Below are 22,384 nucleotides of genomic sequence, written 5' to 3'. Positions count from 1 at the left end.
CCAACCAAACTGTCTCTCAGCATTTCAGAATTTAAAAGCTAGGTCCTTCAAACCTTCCCTGTGTAGTGTTAGTGTTTCACTCATGTTGCTTTTCAGTTTGATCCTCCATCGTAACATGGAACAAGTACGGTAAAAAAAATGGAAATGTGTGCTGGCAGATTTTGTTATTAGATCTAAGTTTCATAGAAAAATACCTTGCAACTAAGGAATAAAGCCAAAATTATAAAATTCAATGAACACTGATTCAATGACTACTACAAGCAAGTTAATATATTAGGTCTTATTAATTGAAAGGGCTTTCCTGGTAGCTCAGCTGGTAAAGAATCCACCTGCAATGCAGGAGACCCCAGTTCGATTCCTGGGTTGAGAAGATCCGCTGGAGAAGGGACAGGCCACCCACTCCAGTGTTCCTGGGCTTCCCTGGTGGCTCAGTTGGTAAAGAATGTGCCTGCATTGCGGGAGACCTGGGTTCGATCCCTGGGTTGGGAAGATCCCGTGGAGAAGGGAACGGCAACTCCACACAGACATGGACCTTGATATTAAGCAACTTAAAGTTCTTAGAAGTTACATTTCACTGTTGGTTTTATATATATCCTCTAACCTCAAATAGGTTATCTGTTATACAAATGCATGCATACACATATGGATACACACATACATACACACACACATTAATACTTGTAAACACACCAAGATGTTAACTTACAGATTGCTGCATACTACGTTTGTTTTAAAATATCTGTCAAATACCCCCAGAGAAATAACATTTTCCTATTCCAGAAATTATGTGGAAGAGAAAATTTCCAAGGTCCTCTCCAGCTTTACCCTATTAATTCACAGAAAACAGAAATTCTGATAATGTGTTAAGGAGATCAGTATCTAATTTCAAGATTTAATTTCTTATCAGTTGCTATACTTTATAGGTGGATATTTAATAAAGCATATCAAAGTTGCAAAACCAGCCCATTTCACTTTCAGAACCTTAAGTTTTGTCATTAACCTAGTAAACTGATGTAAAAGCTTCATTAAGAGAGATATAATCTGTGCTCTTCGAGAGTGTTCAATAGACTAAAAATTTAATTTTCTCTTGTAACCAAAGATGATTCTTACATCAAGGACTGATCCAGAGAGATCGGCTCGTTCTAGATTTGCACAGCAGAGATTGGCGTGGGCAAGGTTGCAGCGACTTAAATTGGCCATTTTGAAGTTAATGTATCGCAGGTCCAATCGAGAAAGATCAGCACCACTGAAGTTTAAACCCTAAAATTAAAAACACAAATGGTCACAAGATATAAACCATCTGTTGTATTAAATTTAATCACAATAGCTAAGCACCGTGGTTTATAGAAGTAATTGGCAGGTCAGTCACTTGGAGTCTATTACAAAACATGATCAAATGGAACTCAGATATATAAAATCAGTATCCTTAATGGATTCTTAAAAGTCACTCGATTTACATAACATTAGAATGCATCCTGGCTATGCCTCATTTATGTGCCGAAGTTGCTAAAAAGATAGATCTCTGCTGGTCATGCACCTGTTGATCACTATTTTTAATAAATTGTACTTATTTTATTAATTCTATAATTCAAGAACATTATATTGTTAAAAATGAGTATTGCAGTTTTTAAAATTGTTATTGCTATAACACATAAAAGTGTAAGTATCTTCCATTGCCACTGACTGTTCATACATAACAGCTGTACAAATAATTGACTTTTTAATTGTTGCAATTTCTATGTGCTACCAAAATCTGCTGTATGAGGCATAATTAAACAGTAAAAGATTATTACATCTCTTTTTTATGCTAACCATTTTAGGACTAACTCAATGCTATGACCCATAATTAAGATATATCTTGCATGAAAAAAGAAAATTAGGCAAGAAAAAAATTCCTAGAAGAATTTAAAACTTCCCTCACAGACTTGCTGACACAAATAACTCATGTAAAATCTGCTTCAACTACCTGGCAACGCAATTCTGATTTGGTTGGAGTGGCGAGCAGAAACCGGACAAATTCCTTTCGAGATATGGGTGAATGATCCTCTGGTGGTTGTGAATTCTTGAAGACATATTGACAAATTAGTGGAGAATTCTGGGAGACAGTTACAATAAATATATTTGGCTAATGTAAAAAGAAACTTACCTTTATTGCCACTTCCAGGTGTTCAATCAATGAGTCAATACCAAAAAATCTTGCTTCTTCTAACACACCTATCATAACAAAAACAATTTGACTCTTATAGAATACTATTCATGTCAATAATCCTTTATAAAGGATTCTATAAAGTTAAATTCTCACAAGTGAAATGCAAGTTTTGCTGTCATTGCTCAGTGTCTGACTCTTTGTGACCCCATGGACTGTAGCCCACCAGGCTCCTCTGTACACGGGATATCCCAGGAAAGAAACTGGAGGAGGTTGCCATTTCCTTCTCCAGTGGATCTTGCCGGACAAGGGATTAAATCCATGTCTCCTGCACTGGCAGGCAGATTCTTTATCACTAAGCCATCAGGGAAGCCTTGAAATACAAGTAGGGTAGGCTATCCCACTTTATACAAGAAAAATAACTAATGTTTAGAACATATGTGTAACACTTAAAAAAATCTGTAAATAAAGCAGCTTTCTAAATAGTTTATATACAGCAAAAGAAAAAAACAGAAGACTAGTGAATCAGAAAGAAAGCTTTCCATATTACAAAATTATTTCAGAAAACTACCTTAAATAAGCCATAGGCCAAAAAAATCCAAATTATCACACATTCTTAAATAACTGATACAGTGATTTTTAAACCCAATAATATATGGTTAGCTCACCTAATCTTAACACTTATTGACTTTTTCAATGAAGCAGATCAGAATAAGTTTGTCATAAATATCTTTCACTTACAGAATCAGAAGATTATAGAAATAACTAAAATCAAGGCAGCTTCAAAACAAAAGTCAGAAGTATACTTTAGAAACTTTGTTATAGGAGAATCAATTTTTAAAAAGGGATTTCTAGGGGACACCAATCCAGATGGCAGAATAGAAGGACATGGAGCTCACTCTCTCCAACAAGCCTATCAAAAATTCGCCTACATCTTGAACACTTCTCACAGAATTCTTAGAATGCTGATAGATTATGCCAAATACCCCAAATTACACGAAAGATCTCCACATAACCAGGTAGGACCAGAAAAAAAAAAAAAAAGAAACTGGGATGGTACTTGCCAACCTGGGAGGAAGTTGTAAAGAGGAAAGGTTCCTAATCCTGAGATCAGCTGTGACAGAATCAGATCCGGTGATACTAGCCTCTAAAGCTTGCTTTCTGTCCCAGCTGATCTCCCGACCTGTGAAGAAGCTTTCGAGGATGTAGGAAGTTTCCCTCTTTCACAACTTCCTCCCAGGCGTGCAAGTCTCATCCCAATATGAAGCAGGGCAAAGGGTAACAGTTTTCCCAGGAGAACACAGTGCTCACAGCAAATACCCTCTTCCAACAAAGCAAGAGAGGAGGCTACACATGGACACCATCACCACATGGTCAACACTGGAATCAGACTGATTATATTCTTTGTAGCCAAAGATGGAGTAGCTCTGTACAGGCAGCAAAAACAAGACCTGGTGCTGACTGTGGCCCAGATCACGAGCTCCTTATTGCAAAACTCAGACTTAAAATGAAGAAAGTGGGTAAAACCACAAGGCCCCTCAGGTATGACCTAAATCAAATCCTTATGACGTAAATCCCTCATAATGTAAATCGCTTATACAGCAGAAGTGACAAATAGATTCAAGGGATTAGATCTGATAGAGTGCCTGAAGAACTATGGACCAAGATTTGTAACACTGCACAGGAGATGGCGACAAAACCATCACCAAGAAAATAAAATGCAAAAAGGCAAAAAATGGTTGTCTGAGGAGGCCTTACAAATAGCTGAGAAAAGAAGAGAAATGAAAGGCAAAGGAGAAAAGGAAAGATATACCCACCTGAATGCAGAGTCCCAAAGAACAGCAAGGAGAGAGAAGAAAAACTTCCTAAGTGAATGCTGCAAAGAAATAGAGGCAAACAGAATGGGAAAGACTAGAGATATTTTTAAGAAAATTAGAGATACCAAGGGAACATTTTATGCAAAAATGGGCACAATAAAGGACAGAAACAGTATGGACCTAACAGAAGCAGGAGATATTAAGAAGAGGTGGCAAAAATACACAGAACTGTACTAAAAAGGTCTTAAAGACCAGATAATCACGATCATGTGGTAACTCATTTAGAGCCAATATCCTAGAGAGTAAAGTCAAGTGGGCCTTAGAAAGCATCACTATGAACAAAGCTAGTGGAGGTGATGGAATTCCAGCTGAGCTATTTCAAATCCTAAAAGATGATGATGTGAAAGTGCTGCACTCACTATGCCAGCAAATTTGGAAAAGTCAGCAGTGGCCACAGAACTAGAAAAGTTCGGTTTTCATGCCAATCACAAAGAAGGACAATGCCAAAGAATGTTCACACTACCACACAACTGCACTCATTTCACATGCTAGCAAGGTAATGCTCAAAATGCTTCAAGCTAGGCTTCAACAGTATGTGATCCAAGAAATTCCAGATGTACAAGCTGGATTTAGGGAAGGCAGAGGAACCAGAAGTCAAGTTGCCAACATCTGCTGGATCACAGAAAAAGCAAAAGAATTCGAGAAAAACATCTACTTCTGTTTCACTGACTGTGCTAAAGCCTTTGACTGTGTGAATCACAGCAAACTGGAAAATTCTTAAAGAGATGGGAATACCAGACCACCTGACCTGCCGCCTGAGAAATGTGTATGCGCGCCAAGAAACAACAGTTATAACTAGACATGGAATGATGGATTGCTTCAACCTCGGGAAAGAAGTATATCAAAGCTGTATACTGCCACCCTGCTTATTTAACTTATGTGCAGAATACTCATGTGAAATGCCGGGCTTGATGAATTCCAAGCTGGAATCAAGATTTCTGGGAGAAATATCAACAACGTCAAATATGTAGATAACACCACCCTAATGGCAGAAAGTGAAGAGGAGCTAAAAAGCCTCTTGATGAAGGTGAAAACAACATTCAAAAACTAAGATCATGGCATCTGGTTCCCTCACTTCATGGCAAACAGATGGGAAAAAAAGGAAACAGTGAAAGACTTTATTTTGGGGGCTCCAAAATCACTGTGGATGGGGACGGCAGCCATGAAATTAAAAGACACTTGCTCCTTGGAAGAAAAGCTATGAGAAACTTAGAGTATTAAAAAAGCAGAGACAGCACTTTGCCAACAAAGGTCTGTATGGCCAAAGGTATGGTTTTTCCAGTAGTCATGGATGGATTGAAAGTTGGACCATAAAGGTTGAGCGCCAAAGAATTGATGCTTTCGAGCTGAGGTGCTAGAGTAGACGAATGAGAGACCCTTGGACAGCAAGGAGATCAAGCCAGTCAATCCTAAAGGAAATAAATCAACCCTGAATATTCATTTGAAGGACTGATGCTGATGCTCCAATACTTTGGCCATTTGATGCAGATAAGACTCACTGGAAAAGATTCTGATGCTAGGAATCATTGAGAGCAGGAGAAGAAGGGGACGACAGAGGATAAGGTGGTTGGATGGCATTACCAACTCAATGCACATGAGTTTAAGCAAACTCCGGGAGACAGTGAAGGACAGGGAAGCCTGGCTTGTTGCAGTCCATGGGATCACAAAGAGTCAGACAGACTTAGCAACTGACTAACAACAACAGAGGCTCAGAGAATCACGAGGCACACATTGATAATGAAAGCTGTTCAAAACATGGGCACAGACAGAACCTACCTTAACATAATAAAGGCCATTCATAACAAACCCACAGCAAACATAATCTTAACAGTGAAAACTGAAAGCATGCCCTCCAGGATCAGGAGCAAGACAAGGGTGCCCATTTTAACCACTATTATTCAACACAGTTTTGAAAGGCCTAGCTATGGCAATCAGAGAAGAAAGAGAAGTAAAAGGAATCCAGATTGGAAAGGAAGAAGAAAAACTCACTATTTGCAGATGACATTGATACTGTACATGAAAAACTCTAAAGATACTATCACAAATTTACTAGAGCTAATCAGTGAATTTATTAGTCACAGGATAAAAAAATCAATACACAGCAATCACTTGAATTCCTATATATGAGCAATGAAAAATCAGAAAGAGAAATTAAGGAATTAAACATATTTACCACTGCAACAATAATAATACCTAGGAATAAACCTACCTAAGGAGACAAAAATTGGATTAAAGATTTACTGAGCATGGTCCCACCCATCAGAACAAGAACCAGTTACCCCCTCAGGTCAGTCTCTCCCATCAGGAAACCTCCATAAGCCTCTTATCCTTCTCCATCAGCGGGCAGAGAGACTGAAAACCACAGTCACAGAAAACTAACCAAACTGATCACATGGACCACAGCCCCGTCTAACTCAATGAAACTATGAGCCATGCCATATAGGGCTACCCAAGATGGATAGGTCATGGTGTAGAGATCTGAAAAGATGTGGTCCACTGGAGAAGGGAGTGGTGAACCACTTCAATATTCTTGCCTTGAGAACCCCATGAACAGTATGAAAAGGCAAAAAATAGGACACTGAAAGATGAACTCCCCAGGTCAGTAGATGCCCAATATGCTACTGGAGATCAGTGGAGAAATGACTTCAGAAAGAATGAAAAGATGGAGCCAAAGCAAAAACAACACCCAGTTGTGGATGGGACTGGTGACAGAAGCAAAGTCCAAAGCTGTAAAGAGCAATACTGCATAGGAACCTGGAATGTTACGTCCATAAATCAAGGCAAATTGGAAGAGTTCAAACAGTAGATGGCAAGAGTGAACATCAACAGTTAGGAATCAATGAACTAAGATGGACTGGAATGGGTGAATTTAACTCAGATGACCATTATATCTACTACTGTGGGCAGGAATCCCTTAGAAGAAAGGGAGTAGCCATCATGGTCAACAGAGTCTGAAATGCAGTACTTGGATGCAATCTCAAAAGCAGCAGAATGATCTCTGTTTGTTTCCAAGGCAAACCATTCAATATCACGGTACTCCAAATCTATGCCCCAACCAGTAATGCTGACGTTGAATGGTTCTATGAAGACCTACAAGACCTTCTAGAACTAACACCCAAAAAAGATGTCCTTTTCATTATAGGGGGCTGGAAAGCAAAAGCAGGAAGTCAAGAGATACCTGGAGTACAAATTTGGCATAGGAGTACAGAATGAAGTAGGTCAAAGGCTAATAGAGTTCTGCCAAGAGAATGCACTGGTCATAGCAAACACCCTCTTCCAACAACACAAGAGAAGACTCTACACATGGACATCACCAGATGGTCAACTCCGAAATCAGACTGATTATATTCTTTGCAGCCAAAGGTGGAGAAGCTTATACAGTCAGCAAAAACAAGACCGGGAGCTGACTGTGGCTCAGATCATGAACTCCTTATTGCCAAATTCAGACTGAAACTGAAGAAAGTGGGGAAAACCACTAGACCATTCAGGTATGACCTAAATCAAATCCCTTATGACTATACAGTGGAAGTGAGAAATAGATTCAAGGGACTAGATCTGACAGACAGAGTGCCTGATGAACTATGGATGAAGGTTCATGACATTGAATAGGGGACAGGAATCAAGACCAACCAAAAGAAAAAGAAATGCAAAAAAGCAAAATGGCTGTCTGAGGAGGCCTTACAAATAGCTGTGAAAAGAAGAGAATTGAAAAGCAAAGAAGAAAAGGAAAGATATACCCATTTGAATGCAGAGTTCCAAAGAATAGCAAGGAGAGATAAGAAAGACTTCCTCAGTGACCAGTGCAAAGAAATAGAGGAAAACAATCAAATGGGAAAGACTAGACATCTCTTCAAGGAAATTAGAGATAGCAAGGAAACTTCATGCAAAGATGGGCACAATAAAGGACAGAAATGGTATGGACCTAACAGAAGCAGAAGATTAGTATTGAGAAGAGGTGGTAAGAATAGACAGAAGAACTGTACAAAAAAGATCTTCATGACCCAGATAATCATGATGGTGTGATCACTCACCTAGAGCCAGACATCCTGGAATGTGAAGTCAAATGCGTCTTAGGAAGCATCACTACGAACAAAGCTAGTGGAGGTGATGGAATTCCAGTTGAGCTATTTCAAATCCTAAAAGATGATGTTGTGAAAGTGCTGCACTCAACATGCCAGCAAATCTGGAAAACTCAACAGTGGCCATAAGACTGGAAAATGTTAAGTTTTCATTCCAATTCCAAAGAAAGGCAATGCCAAAGAATGCTCAAACTACCGCACAACTGCACTCATCTCACATGCTAGCAAAGTAATGCTCAAAATTTTCCAAGCCAGGCTTCAACAGTACGTGAACTGTGAACTTCCAGATGTTCAAGTTGGATTTAGAGAAGGTAGAGGAACAAGAGATCAAATCACCAACATCTGCTGGATCATCGAAAAAGCAAGAGAGTTCCGGAAAAACACCTATTTCTACTTTATTGACTATGCCAAAGCCTTTGACTGTGTGGATCACAACAAACTGGAAAATTCTGAAAGAGATGGGAATACCAGACTACGTGATCTGCCTCTTGAGAAATCTGTATGAAGGTCAGGAAGCAAAAGTTAGAACTGGACATGGAACAATGGACTGGTTCAAAATTGGGAAAGGAGTACGTCAAGGTTATATATTGTCACCTTGCTTATTTAACTTATATGCAGATTACATCATGAGAAACGCTGGGCTGGAGGAAGCACAAGCTGGAATCAAGATTGCTGTGAGAAACATCAATAATATCAGATATGACACCACCCTTAAAGCAGAAAGTGAAGAAGAACTAAAAAGCCTCTTGGTGAAAGTGAAAGAGCAGAGTGAAAAAGTTGGCTTAAAACTCTACATTTAGAAAACTAAGATCATGGCATCTGGTCCCATCACTTCATGGCAAATAGATGGGGAAACAATGGAAACAGTGACAGACTATTTTTTTGGGTTCCAAATCACTGCAGATGGTGATTGCAGCCATGAAATTAAAAGACGCTTACTCCTTGGAAGGAAAGCTATGACCAAACTAGATAGCATATTAAAAAGCAGAGACATTACTTTACCAACAAAGGTCCATCTAGTCAAAGCTATGGTATTTCCAGTAGTCATGTATGGATGTGAGAGTTGGACTATAAAGAAAGCTGAGCGCTGAAGAATTGATGCTTTTGAACTGTGGTGTTGAAGACTCTTGAGAGTCCCTTGAACTACAAGGAGATCCAACCAGTCCATCCTAAAGGAAATAAGTCCAGAATATTCATTGGAAGGACTGATACTGAAGCTGAAACTCCAATATTGGTCACCTGATGCGAAGAATTGACTCATTTGAAAAGATCCTGATGCTGGGAAAGACTGCAGGCAGGAGGAGAAGGGGACGACAGAGGAAGAGATGGTTGGATGGCATCACCGACTCAATGGACGTGAGTTTGGGTATACTCTGGGAGTTGGCGATGGACAGGGAGGCCTGGTGTGCTGCAGTCCATGGGGTCACAAGGAGTTAGACACAAGTGAGCAACTGAACTGAACGAGACAAAAGAGTTATACAGAATACTTATACAGAAAAGTATAAGACACTGATGAAAAAAATCAAAGATGGCATAAACAGATGTAGAGATATTCCATGCTCCTGGGTTGGTAGAATCAATACTGTGAAAATTACTATACTAGAAGATGCAACCTACAGATTCAATGCTGCTGCTGCTGCTAGGTCGCTTCAGTCATGTCTGATTCTGTAAGACCCCATAGACGGCAGCCCACCAGGCTCCCCCATCCCTGGGATTCTCCAGGCAAGAACACCAGAGTGGGTTGCCCATTCCTTCTCCAGTGCATGAGAGTGAGAAGTGACAGTGAAGCCGCTCAGGCGTGTCCGACCCTTAGAGACCCCATGGACCGCAGCCCACCAGGCTCCTCCGTCCATGGGGTTCTCCAGGCAAGAGGACTGGAGCGGGGTGCCACTGCCTTCTCCGAGAGTCAATGCAATCCCTACCAAATTATGAATGGCATTTTTCACAGAACTAAAACAAAAAATTTCATAGTTCTTATGGAAACATGAAAGACCCTGAACAGCCAAAGCAATTCTGTGTAAGAATGGAGTGGAGCAGTCACCTTAGCTGGTTCAGACCCACTGCAAACTGTAGTGTCAGAGAGCGTAGTACTGACCCAAAACAGAAACACAGACAAAGGGAACAAGACAGAAAGCCCAGGGGTAAACCCACGCGTGACTGACACCTTATCTTTGACAAAGGAGGAAGTATATACAATGGGCAAAGTCTCTTCAATAAGTGGTACCGGGACAACTGAACTAACTACTGTAAAAGAATAAGATTGGAACACTTCCTAACACCACACACAAAGATCAATTCAAATGGATTAATGAATTAAAGACCTAAATATAAGACCAGATACTATAAAACTATTGGAGGAAAACACAGGCAAAACACTGTATGACATAACTCATCCCAAGATCCTTTATGATCCACCTCCTAGAATAAGAATAAAAACAAAAATGAACAAGTGGGACCTAATTAAACTTTAAAGTTTTTGCACAGCAAGGAGAACTATAAATAAGGTAAAAAGACAACCCTAAGAGTGGGAGAAAATAGCAAATTAAGCAAGTGACAAAGGCTTAAATCTCCAAAATATGCAACAGCTCATATATCTCAATGTATACATATTGATGTATGTATTACATCTAGATACAAAAATACAACTCAACTTTCAATATTGTAAAGCAATTATCCTTCAATTAAAAATAAATAAATTTTTTAAAAGATAAAAGAGAGGATTCAAGAGGTATCAAGAGCAAAAATAAAGCATGATGTCTCTACAGAAATGATGCAGGCCACAAGGGAGTGGCAAGATATATTTAAGGTCCTAAAAGGGAAAAATATGCAACCTAGGATATGCTACCAATCAAGACTTTCATTTACAATAGAAGGCAGAATAAAGAATTTCTCAGACAAGCAAAAACTAAAAAAAACATATTAATACTAATTGGAAAAGGCTCTGATGTTGGGAAAGATTGAGGGCAAGAAGTGAAGGGGGCGATAGGATGAGATGATTGGATGGCACCAGTGACTCAAAGGATGAGTTTGAGCAAGCTCCAGGACATAATGAAGGACCGGGAAAAGCTGTTGTGCTGTAGTTCATGGGGCCGAAAAGAGTCAGACATGAATTAGTGAATAAACAACAAGAACAAAACGTATCCTAAAAGAAATATTGCAAGGTCTTCTATAAATAGAAGGGAAGCAAGAATATGCAATCAAGAAAAAAAAATCACAATTGGAAATTAAATCACTTACCAAGTTTTTTGAAAATGATGATAACTATGAGGAATAGCAAATAAATGTGAAGATGTACGGGAAGAAATCAAAATCATAAATGTGGGAGAAGTTGAGTAAGAAAATGTAGTTTTTTTGCAGAATGTATTTAAGATTATATGACAATCAGTCTAAAGGAAGTACATATAAGGGGTTAACATACTTGAAAAACAGAGTAGCCACAAGTCAAAAACGTGTAATAGAGGCACACAAACCAAAAAGGACAGAAATAATGCAAAAGAAATCAAACTATAGAAGGAAAAACAAGAAGGGAAAGATCAAAGAAGAAATACAAAAATCAACTGGAAAAGAAGGTCTGAAATGGTAATAAATACATATCTATCAATAATTACCGTAAATGTCAACGGACTAAACACTCCAATAAAAAAATATGGAGTAGCAGATTAGATTAAAAACACAGGAGCCTACAATAGGCTGCCAATGAGAGACTCACTTTAGGGCAAAGGATATATATATAGACTGAATGTGAGGGGAAGCAAATGAAAATGACAAAGTGGGGGTTACAAAACTTGCATCAGACAAAATAGACTTTAAAACAAAGGCCAAAGGTAAACAACAACAATATGTAATGACAAAAGGATCAATACAAAAAGAAGGTATTACACTTATCAACATATATGCACCCAATTTATGAGATCTAAAATACATAAAATAAATAGTAAGAGACATAAAGGGAGAAATTGATAGGAAATTTAGTAATAGTCAGAGACACTGATATCTCATTCATATCAATGGACAGCTGTTCTGGATAGAAAATAAGGCAACAGAGATCATACATGATACAACAGAACAGTTAGACTTAATTTGCACTTTCAAGACATTATATCCAAAAAATGTAGAATACACATTCTTTTCAAGTGCACATGGAACATTCTCTAGGATTGACCACAGACTAGCATGAAAATAATCCTCAACAAATTTCAGTTCAGTTCAGTAGCTCAGTCATGTCCGCCTCTCTGCGACCCCATGAATTGCAGCACGCCAGGCCTCCCTGTCCATCACCGACTCCCAGAGTTTACTCAAACATATGTCCATCGAGTCAGTAATGCCATCCAGCCATCTCATCCTCTGTCATCCCCTTCTCCTCCTGCCCCCAATCCCTCCCAGCATCAGCGTCTTTTCCAGTGAGTCAACTCTTCGCATGAGGTGACCAAAGTATTGGAGTTTCAGCTTTGGCATCAGTCCTTCCAATGAACACCCAGGACTGATCTCCTTCAGGATGGACTGGTTGGATCTCCTTGCAGTCCAACGGACTCTCAAGAGTCTTCTCCAACACCACAGTTCAAAAGCATCAATTTTTTGGCACTCAGCTTTCTTCACAGTCCAACTCTCACATCTATACATGACCACTGGAAAAACCATAGCCTTGACCAGACGGACCTTTGTTGGTAAAGTAATGTCTCTGCTTTTTAATATGCTATCTAGGTTGGTCATAACGTTCCTTCCAAGGAGTAAGCGTCTTTTAATTTCATGGCTGCAGTCACCATCTGCAGTGATTTTGGAGCCCCCCAAAATAAAGTCTGACACTGTTTTCACTGTCTCCCCATTTATTTGCCATGAGGTGATGGGACAAGATGCCATGATCTTAGTTTTCTGAATGTTAAGCTTTAAGTAAACTTTTTCACTCTCCTCTTTCACTTTCATCAAGAGGCTTTTTAGTTCTTCTTCACTTTCTGCCATAAGGGTGGTATCATCTGCATATCTGAGGTTATTAATATTTCTACCAGCAATCTTGATTCCAGCTTGTGCTTCCTCCAGCCCAGCGTTTCTCATGATGTACTCTGCATAAAAGTTAAATAAGCAGGGTGACAATACACAGCCTTGACATACTCCTTTTCCTATTTGCAACCAGTCTGTTGTTCCCTGTCTAGTTGCTTCCTGACTTGCATATAGGTTTCTCAAGAGACAGGTCAGGTAGTCTGGTATTTCCATCTCTTTCAGAATTTTCCACACTTTATTGTGCTCCACATAGTCAAAGGCTTTGGCATAGACAATAAAGCAGAAACAGAGGATGGAAATTATTTGAAGAATCTTTCCTGACCACACTGAGATGAATGTAGAAATCAACCACAGAACAAAAATGAGAAAAAAAAAATGAATACATGGCGACTAAACAACATTGTTAAAAAAAGAGTGGTTCAAGGATGAAATCAAAGAAAGAATTATAAAATATGAGACAAATGACAATGAAAACACAACTATAGAAAATCTATGGGATGCAGCAAAAGCAGTTCTTAGCAAAATGAGCCTTCCTCAAAAAACAAGAGAAATCTCAAATAAATACCATATAAAAGAATTAGAAAAAGAGGGAACAAACAATACTTAAAAGTCAGCAGAAGGAAAGAAATAAAGATCAGGCTGTTGTTATTGCTGTTGTTTAGTCACTACGTTGTGTCCAACTTTTTCAAGGCCCCAGGGACTATAGCCCAGCAGGATGCTCTGTCCATGGGGTTTCCCAGGCAAAAATATTGTCATTTCCATCTCCAGGGAATCCTCCTGACCCAGTGATTGAACTTGCATCTCCTGCACTGGCAGGCGGATTCATCTGGGATTCATATGGGAAGCCCAAGGATCAGACAGGAAATAAAATAGAAATGATAAAAAGCAATAAAAAAAATCTATAAAACCAAGAATTAGTTTTTTAAAAGGATACAGAAAATTTACAAGTTACTGGCCAGGTTCATAAGAAAGAAGTGAGAGGACCTAGATAAACAAAATAAGAAATGAAAAAGGAGAAATAACAACTGATATGTTAAAAAGTTTAAAAATCCTAAGAGACTACTATAAATCATCAGGGAATACTACATGCCAACAAACTGGACAAATCAGAAGAAATGGACACGTTTCTAGAAAGTAGAGCCTACGAAAACTGAATTTAAAAAGCAGACCAATTTGAACACACTGATCACTACAAGCAAAATAGAATCTGTAAAAAACAACAACAACAAAATCCTACAAAGGTCCAGGACCAGACAGCTTCACAGTCAGAACTGACCAAACATGCAAAGAAGAACTTACACTGACCCTTCTTAAACTCATCCTAAAGACTGAAGAGGAGGGCACACCCTCAAAAACATTCTGTGGAGCCACCAATACCAAAATAAGAAAAAAAGACACCACCAGTAAAGAAAATTTAGGCCAATATATTTGGTAATTTAGATGAAAAAAATTCTCACTGAAACATTATCAAACCAAATCCAAAGACATGTACAAAAGACCATATATCATGACCAAGCTGGGTTCATCCTAGGGTCACAGGAATGGCCCAACATCTGCAAATCAATCTACATCAAATAAAAGACTAAAACTACACAGTCATCTCAACAGATAAAGAAAAATCATTTGATAAAGTTCAGCTCCCATTCATGATAAAACATTCTCCACCAAATTAAGTATACAGGGAACATATATCAACCTAATAAATGCTATTTATAAGAAACTCAGAACCAATATAATATTCAATGGTGAAAAGCTGAAAGCCTTTATTTTACACTAAAAACTGGATTCAGACAAGGTTGCCCACTCTTACCACTTTTATTCAACACAATATGGGAAGTCTTAGCCACAGCAATCATATAAGAGAAAGAAATAACAGGTATCCAAATTGGAAGGGAAGAGGTGAAGCTGTCATTATATTCGGATGAAATGATAACATATATGTGCATGTGCATGCTAAGTTGCTTCAGTCGTATGTGACTCTTTGTGACCCTATGGACTGGAACCCTCCAGGCTCCTCTGTCCATGGGGATTTTCTAGGCAATACTGGAGTAGGTTGTCATGCACTCATCCAAGCAATCTTCCTGACCCAGGGATCAAACTTGCATCTCATGCAGCTCCTGTATTGCAGTTGGATTTTTATCACTGAGCCACTAAGGAAGCCTTATACTATATATAGAAAACCCTAAGGGATTCCACAGAAAAACTACTAGCAATGATAAATGAATTCAACAAGGTAGCAGGATACAAAATTAGCATACAGAAATGGCTGTACTTCTTTACACTAACAATGAAGTATCAAAAAGTGAATGTAAAAATAATTCATTTTAAAATTGCCTGAAATAAAATACTTAGAAATAAATCTCAGCAGGGACATAAAAGACTTAAATGGTGATTAATAAAGGAAACTGAGTGTGGTGATTTGAAGAGATGAAAGATGTCAAATTATCACAGAAAGAATTAATACTGTGAAAATGCCCATGCTGCCCAAATCAAGCTACAGATTTAATGCAATCCCTATCAAAGTATGTAAGAGAACTTCCACAGAATTAGAAAAAAAAAATCCTAAAATTTATATGGAACCATAAAAGACACAGAATTGCCAAAGCAATACTGAAGAAAAAGAACAATGCAGGCAGCATAACTCTCCCAGATTTCACGTAATACTCAAAGCTACAGTAATCAAAACAGCTTGGGATTGGAACAAAAACAGATATATAAATCAACGGAGCGGAGTTCCAGAGAAAAGCAGGGAGAGATATTAAGTCGTTCTTCAATGAACAATGCAAAGAAGTAGAAGAGAACAATAGAATCAGAAAGATTAGAGATCTGAAGAAAACTGGGAATACCAAGGGAACATTTCATGTAAGGATGGCCACAATAAAGGATACCACTCTAATAGCACCTAATAAACCACGCTAATGGTAGAAAGTGAAGAGGAACTAAAGAGCCTCTTGATGATGGTGAATGAAGAAAGTGAAAAAGTTAGCTTAAAAAATCAATATTGAAAAAACTGATTTTTAAGCTAACTTTTTCACTTTCTTCATATATGGAATTTAGAAAGATGGTAATGATAACCCTATATGCAAAACAGAAAAAGAGACACAGATGTACAGAACAGACTTTTGGACTCTGTGGGAGAAGGCGAGGGTGGGATGTTTTGAGAGAACAGCATCGAAACATGTATATTATCAAGGGTGAAACAGATCACCAGCCCAGGTTGGATGCATGAGACAAGTGCTCAGGGCTGGTGCACCGGGAAGACCCAGAGGGATGGGATGGGAAGGGAGGTGGGAGGGGGGATTGGGATGGGGAACACATGTAAATCCATGGCTGAGTAATGTCAATGTATGGCAAAAACCACTAAAATATTGTAAGGTAATTAGCCTCCAACTAATAAAAATAAATGGAAAAAAAATCAATATTGAAAAAATTAAGATCACTGCATCTGGTCCCATCAACTTCATGGCAAATAGATGGGAAAAAAACAGAAACAATGACAGACTTTATTTTCTTGTACTCCAAAAGCATTGTGGATGGCGGCTGCAAGCCATGAAATTAAAAGACACTTGCTCCTTGGAAGAAAGTGAAAGTGAAGTCACTCAGTCGTGTCTGACTCTTTGCAACTCCATGGAATGGAGCCTATGAGGCTCCTCCATCCATGGAATTTTCCCGGCAAGAGTACTGGAGTGGGTTGCCATTTCCTTGGAAGAAAAGCTATGACAAACCTAGACAATGTATTAAAAAGCAGAGACATCGCTTTGCCCACAAAAGTCCATTTAGTCAAAGCTATGGCTTTTTCATTAGTCATGTATGGATGTGAGAGCTGGACCATCCAGACCATAAAGGTGGCTGAGCACTGAAGAACTGATGCTTCCAAACTGTGGTGCCGGAGAAGACTCCTGAGAGTCCCTTGGACAGCAAGAAGATCAAACCAGTCAATCCTAAAGGAAATAAATCAACCCTGAATACTTATTGGAAGGACTGATGCTCCAACACTTTAGCCACCTGATGCTAAGAGCCAACTTTCCCGATGCTAGGAAAGATTGAGGGCAGAAGAAGGGGGCGACAGTGGATGATATGGTTGGATGGCATCACCAATTCAATGGACATGAGTTTGAGCAAACTCCGGGAACTGGTCAAAGACAGGGAAGCCTGGCTTGCTATAGCCCATGGGGCTGCAAAGAGTCAGAAAGAACTTAGTGACTGAATAACAACAGGACTGGAGGCGAGTGCAGTGGCCAGGATACAGCAGAACACAGAAAGACCCGCACAGATGGTCCGCGGCACCACGCTCTGCTCCCCTGAGATATGAGTCTGCTGGTGTGGGCAGTGGTTGAGTGATGAAACTTGAGCTTCAAGGACAGACCCAGGAGAGGGCATGGGTTGGCTGTGTGGAGAGAGCCTGAAGGGGCTGAAGCATGGTACAGGCTGAAATTGGGGTATGCGGAAGAACTTCAGGCCTGCCATAGAAGGGAAGTCTTTCTTAAAGAGCAAGGAAGGGAGGGTCGGGCCAGTCACAGGAGTTTCTTCCTCTGTGTGCTTTCAGCTGACTTGGCGCTACCTCTAGTAGCTCTGCGGGCATGCCAGTGGACTGCCTAGAGGTACAGGCGGGGCTGAAATCTGAGCCCTCTCCCCGCAGCTGGGGAGATTTACATCACGGTCACCAGCTTCATCAACTCAGCACCTACATAACATCCAAGTGGACAGCAGGTACTCCCACGGCTGGGATGGGGCTGGCCTTAGCAGCTACGGGCTTTGTGAGCACATGCATGTGGAGGCTGGACCAGAGTATGAACTGTTTCCACACTCCTATGGAGCATCCAGGGGCACAACCACAGCAGTCCTCATACCTCACTTCAGTGGGCCTTTGCTGGCAGATCTGCTCTGTGGCTCTGTGAGCACACTGCCTAAGAGACGCCAGCACTGACCGCCTGCATTCCCACAATGGAGGCTGGACAGAGGGCAATGCCAACAACAGTGTCTTTTGTGAGCCTGCACTACAGTGACAGGTTATTATACCACAGAACACACTCCCCAGTAGACAGCTCCAGCAGGGCAATACCAGGTGGTTCCCTTCCCCAGCAGTGCTTCAATATCACCACCTTGTACTGCAGCTCAGAAACAGATCTGTGGGCTTCCACTCCAACAAGTGGGGAGGAGACCCCACCCGAGAGGGCTGTGAAACCGCAAAGAGGAGGCCCCCCCCGGACATCCTGTTCAGGCTTTGTCACCATACCAGTGACAGCCCCTTATCAAGGGGACACGGTAAGCACTGACTGACAAGACAGGCAGCAGGCTTTCATGTGAAAAACAGTCCTCACAGCAAAAACATTAAACCCACGCAAGGTACGCAGGGATGCTCGCACATGCTAATAGCCCCCAAAGCCACAGTAGAGACCTGTTTCTCCTAAATTCGTAGAGCAAGACAAATACAAGTAAATGCAGATGCAGAGTAACCACTCCAGTTAGAAGATCAAGAAGATTCCCTGAAAGAACAAAAAAATGAAACAGCTCTTCAGTCTAACAGACACTGAGTTCAACAAAGACATAAAGAAAACGTTAAGAAGGAAGGCGTTAAGAAAGGTTACCAATACAAATGCAGATTACTATAAAAGGGAACCAGAAAAAATAAAGAAGAGCCAAGGAAAATTAGAAAACTCATTGCTGAAATGAAAGCTGAGCTAAAAGCAATGAGCAGCAGGTTGAATAATAAAGAACAAATAAATGATCTGCAAGATAGTGTAACGCTAATCCCCCAATCAGAAGAGCAAAAAGAAAGGCAAATTTAAAAAAATGAAAGCAATTTAAGAGACCTATGGATTCTATAAAGCATATCAATCTACACCTAATAGACATTCAAAATGGAACAGAATGATAAAAAGGGATAAAAATTTATTTGAAGAAATTATAGCTGAAAATTTCCCAAACCAAAAGAAGGAAACAGATATTCAGGTATGGGAAGTGCAGAGGATCCCAAACATGAACCCAAACAGATCACACAGAGAGAAACATTTTATATTAACACAGATATATGGAATATAGAAAGATACTACTGATGAACCTATCTGAAGGGCAGCGACAGACATGCAGACACAGAGAACAGACTTACGGACACTGGTGGTGTGGAGAGGAAAGAGAGGGTGAGGCAGATGTGGAGAGTAGCACAGTAGCGTATATACATTACCATATGTAAAACAGCCAATGGAAATGTGCTGCATGAATCAGGGAACTCAAACTGAGGCTCTGTAACGACCTGAAAGGGTGGGAAAGGGTGGGAGAGATAGGAGGGAGGCTCAAGAGGAGAGGACAATGGATACCTATGGGTGATTCATGTTGACATATGGCAGAAACCAAAGGAATATAAGTAAAGCAATTATCCTTCAATTAAAAATAAATTAAAAAAAAAGAGAGAAGATTCTGAAGGCAGCAAGGGAAAAACAAAGTGCTAATTATAAGGGAAGCTGTGTAAGCTTATCAACTGGTTTCTCTTCAGAAATGTTGTAGGACAGGAGGGAGTGGCAAGATATAGTCAAAATCCTAAAAGGGAAAAATCTGCAAACTGGCGCACTTTAACTAGAAAGACTATCATTTAGAATAGAAGGCAGGATAAAGAATTTCTCAGACAAGCAAAAGTTAAAATAATATATCAATACTAATTGGAAAAGACCCTGATGCTGGGAAAGATTGAGGGCAAGAAGAGAAGGGGGCGACACAGTTTGAGACAGTTGGATGACATCACCAACTCAATGAACATGAGTCTGAGCAAATCCGAGAGATAGTGAAGGACAGGGAAGCCTGGCTTTCCTGTAGTTCATGGGGTTTGCAAATAGTCGGATATGACTTAGTGACTCAACAACAACAAAATGTATCCTAAAAGAAATACTGAATGGTCTTCTATAAATAGAAGGGAAGCAAGAATATACAGGAAAGAAAAAAATCATTACTGGAAATTACTTATCAAATTTTGTGAAAGTGCTGATAACCACAAAGGATAGCAAAATGATAAACATGAAGATGTACAAAGCAAAAGTGAAGTCGCTCAGTTGTGTCTGACTCTTTGTGACCCCATGGAGCCTATCAGGCTCCTCCATCCATGGGATTTTCCAGGCAAGAATACTGGAGTGGGTTGCCATTTCCTTCTCCAGGAGAAGATGTGCAAGAGAACATAAAAATCAAAATGTGGAGAGGTAAGTAAGAAAATGTAGATTTTTTTTTTTTTTTGGAATGTGTTTGAGATTATATGACAATCATTCTAAAGGAAGCACATATAAGGGGTTAACACACTTAAAAAACAGAGTAACCACAAATCAAAAACGTATAATAGAAGTACAGAGACAAAAAAGAAGCGAACAGACGCATACTGCAAAAAGAAAATCATCAAACCACAACAGGAAAAGTGAAAAGGAAAAGAAATATAAAAATCAACTGGTACATATACACCATGGAATATTACTCAGCCATTAAAAAGAATTCATTTGAATCAGTTCTAATGAGATGGATGAAACTGGAGCCCATTATACAGAGTGAAGTAAGCCAGAAAGATAAAGACCATTACAGTATACTAACACATATATATGGAATTTATAAAGATGGTAATGATAACCCTATATGCAAAACAGAAAAAGAGACACAGATGTACAGAACAGACTTTTGGACTCTGTGGGAGAAGGCGAGGGTGGGATGTTTTGAAAGAACAGCATCGAAACATGTATATTATCTATGGTGAAACAGATCACCAGCCCAGGTTGGATGCATGAGACAAGTGCTCGGGCCTGGTACGCTGGGAAGACCCAGAGGGATCGGGTAGAGAGGGAGGTGGGAGGGGGGATTGGGATGGGGAATACATGTAAATCCATGGCTGATTCATGTCAATGTATGACAAAAACCACTACAATATTGTAAAGTAATTAGCCTCCAACTAATAAAAATAAATGGAAAAAAAAATCAACTGGGAAAGAAGGTCTAAGATAGTAATAAATATATATTTATCGATAATCATCCTAAACACCAACAGATGTTGCTCCAATCAAGTGCTCCAATCAAAAAACATAGAGTGGCAGATTGGATTAAAAAAAGAAAAGCCTACAATAGGCTGCCTACAAGATTAGGGTGAAGGACAAATATAGATTGAATGTGAGGGAAAGAAAATGGAAATGACAAGAAAGTGGGAGTTACAATGCCCTTATTAGACAAAATAGACTTTAAAAGAAAGCCATAGACAAAGATAAAGAAAGAGAATATATAATGACAAAAGAATCAATACAGAAAGGAGATAATATACTTGTCAACACATATGCACCCAATTTAGGAGAACTAAAATACATAAAACAAATAACAAACATAAAGGGAGAAACTGATAGGAATATAATAATAGTAGGAGATATTAACATCATACTCACATCAACAGACACTCATTCTGGACACAAAATCAATAAGGCGACAGAGGGTCTTACATGATATGATCGAACAGTTAGACTTAATTGACATTTTTAAGTTTTCAAGACACTGACATTTTGTCTAGAAAACTCAGAATACACATTCTATCAAATGCATATGGAACATTCTCCAGGACTGATAACATACAAGGGCAAAAATAATCTTCAACAAATTTAAGACGATAGAAATTACTTCAAGCATCTTTTCTGACACGTTGACATGAAAGTAGAAATCAACCACAGAAAAAGAAATGAGAAAAAACCAATTACATGGAGACTAAACAACATGTTATTAGAAAGCCTATAGTTCAATGATAAAATCAAAGAGGGAGTTAAAAAATATGAGAAAAATGACAATGAAAACACAACTATAAATCTACAGGATGCAGCAAAAGCAGTTCTTAGTAAAACAAGCCTTCCTCAAAAAAACAAGACAAACCTCAAACACCCGGTAAAAGAATTAGAAGGAGAGGAACAAACAATACCTAAAGTCAGCAGAAAGAAGGAAACAAGATCAAACTGCTGTCGCTGTTGCTGCCCTGTATGCACTAAGTGGAGGCCAGCTCTTTGCAACCCCAGGAACTGTAGCCCACCAGGCTGCTCCGTCCATGGGATTTCCCAGGCAAGAATATGGGAGTGGGTTTCCATTTCCTTCTCCAGGGAATCTTCCCAACCCAGAGAGTGAACCCACGTCTCCTGCATTGGCAGGCAGAGTCTTTACCACTGAGTCACCTGGGAAGCCCAAAGATCAGACAGGAAATAAATAAAACAATGATTAAAAAGAGCACTAGAAAAAAAAAAATCAATAAAACCAAGAATTGGTTCCTTAAAAGGGTAAACAAAATCGACAAA

The 22,384-nt window shown here is 39.4% G+C and overlaps 1 protein-coding gene across 1 annotated transcript in view; it reads right to left on the bottom strand.

Moving 5' to 3' along the window:
- The window catches only part of KCTD9 (potassium channel tetramerization domain containing 9), an 81,302-nt gene that overhangs the window by 21,846 nt on the left and 37,072 nt on the right, over positions 1–22,384 (bottom strand). Inside the window, exons 7-9 of the mRNA XM_020911757.2 lie at positions 2,147–2,214; positions 1,967–2,062; positions 1,111–1,260 (exon numbers count right to left, since the gene is read on the bottom strand). Coding sequence (XP_020767416.1) covers positions 1,111–1,260; positions 1,967–2,062; positions 2,147–2,214 — 314 coding nt within the window. The remainder of the gene's footprint in view (positions 1–1,110; positions 1,261–1,966; positions 2,063–2,146; positions 2,215–22,384) is intronic.

Source organism: Odocoileus virginianus, chromosome 31 (genome assembly GCF_023699985.2).
Source record: "Odocoileus virginianus isolate 20LAN1187 ecotype Illinois chromosome 31, Ovbor_1.2, whole genome shotgun sequence".
Lineage (NCBI taxonomy): Eukaryota > Metazoa > Chordata > Mammalia > Artiodactyla > Cervidae > Odocoileus > Odocoileus virginianus.
This window is presented reverse-complemented; position numbering and strand designations above follow the sequence as displayed.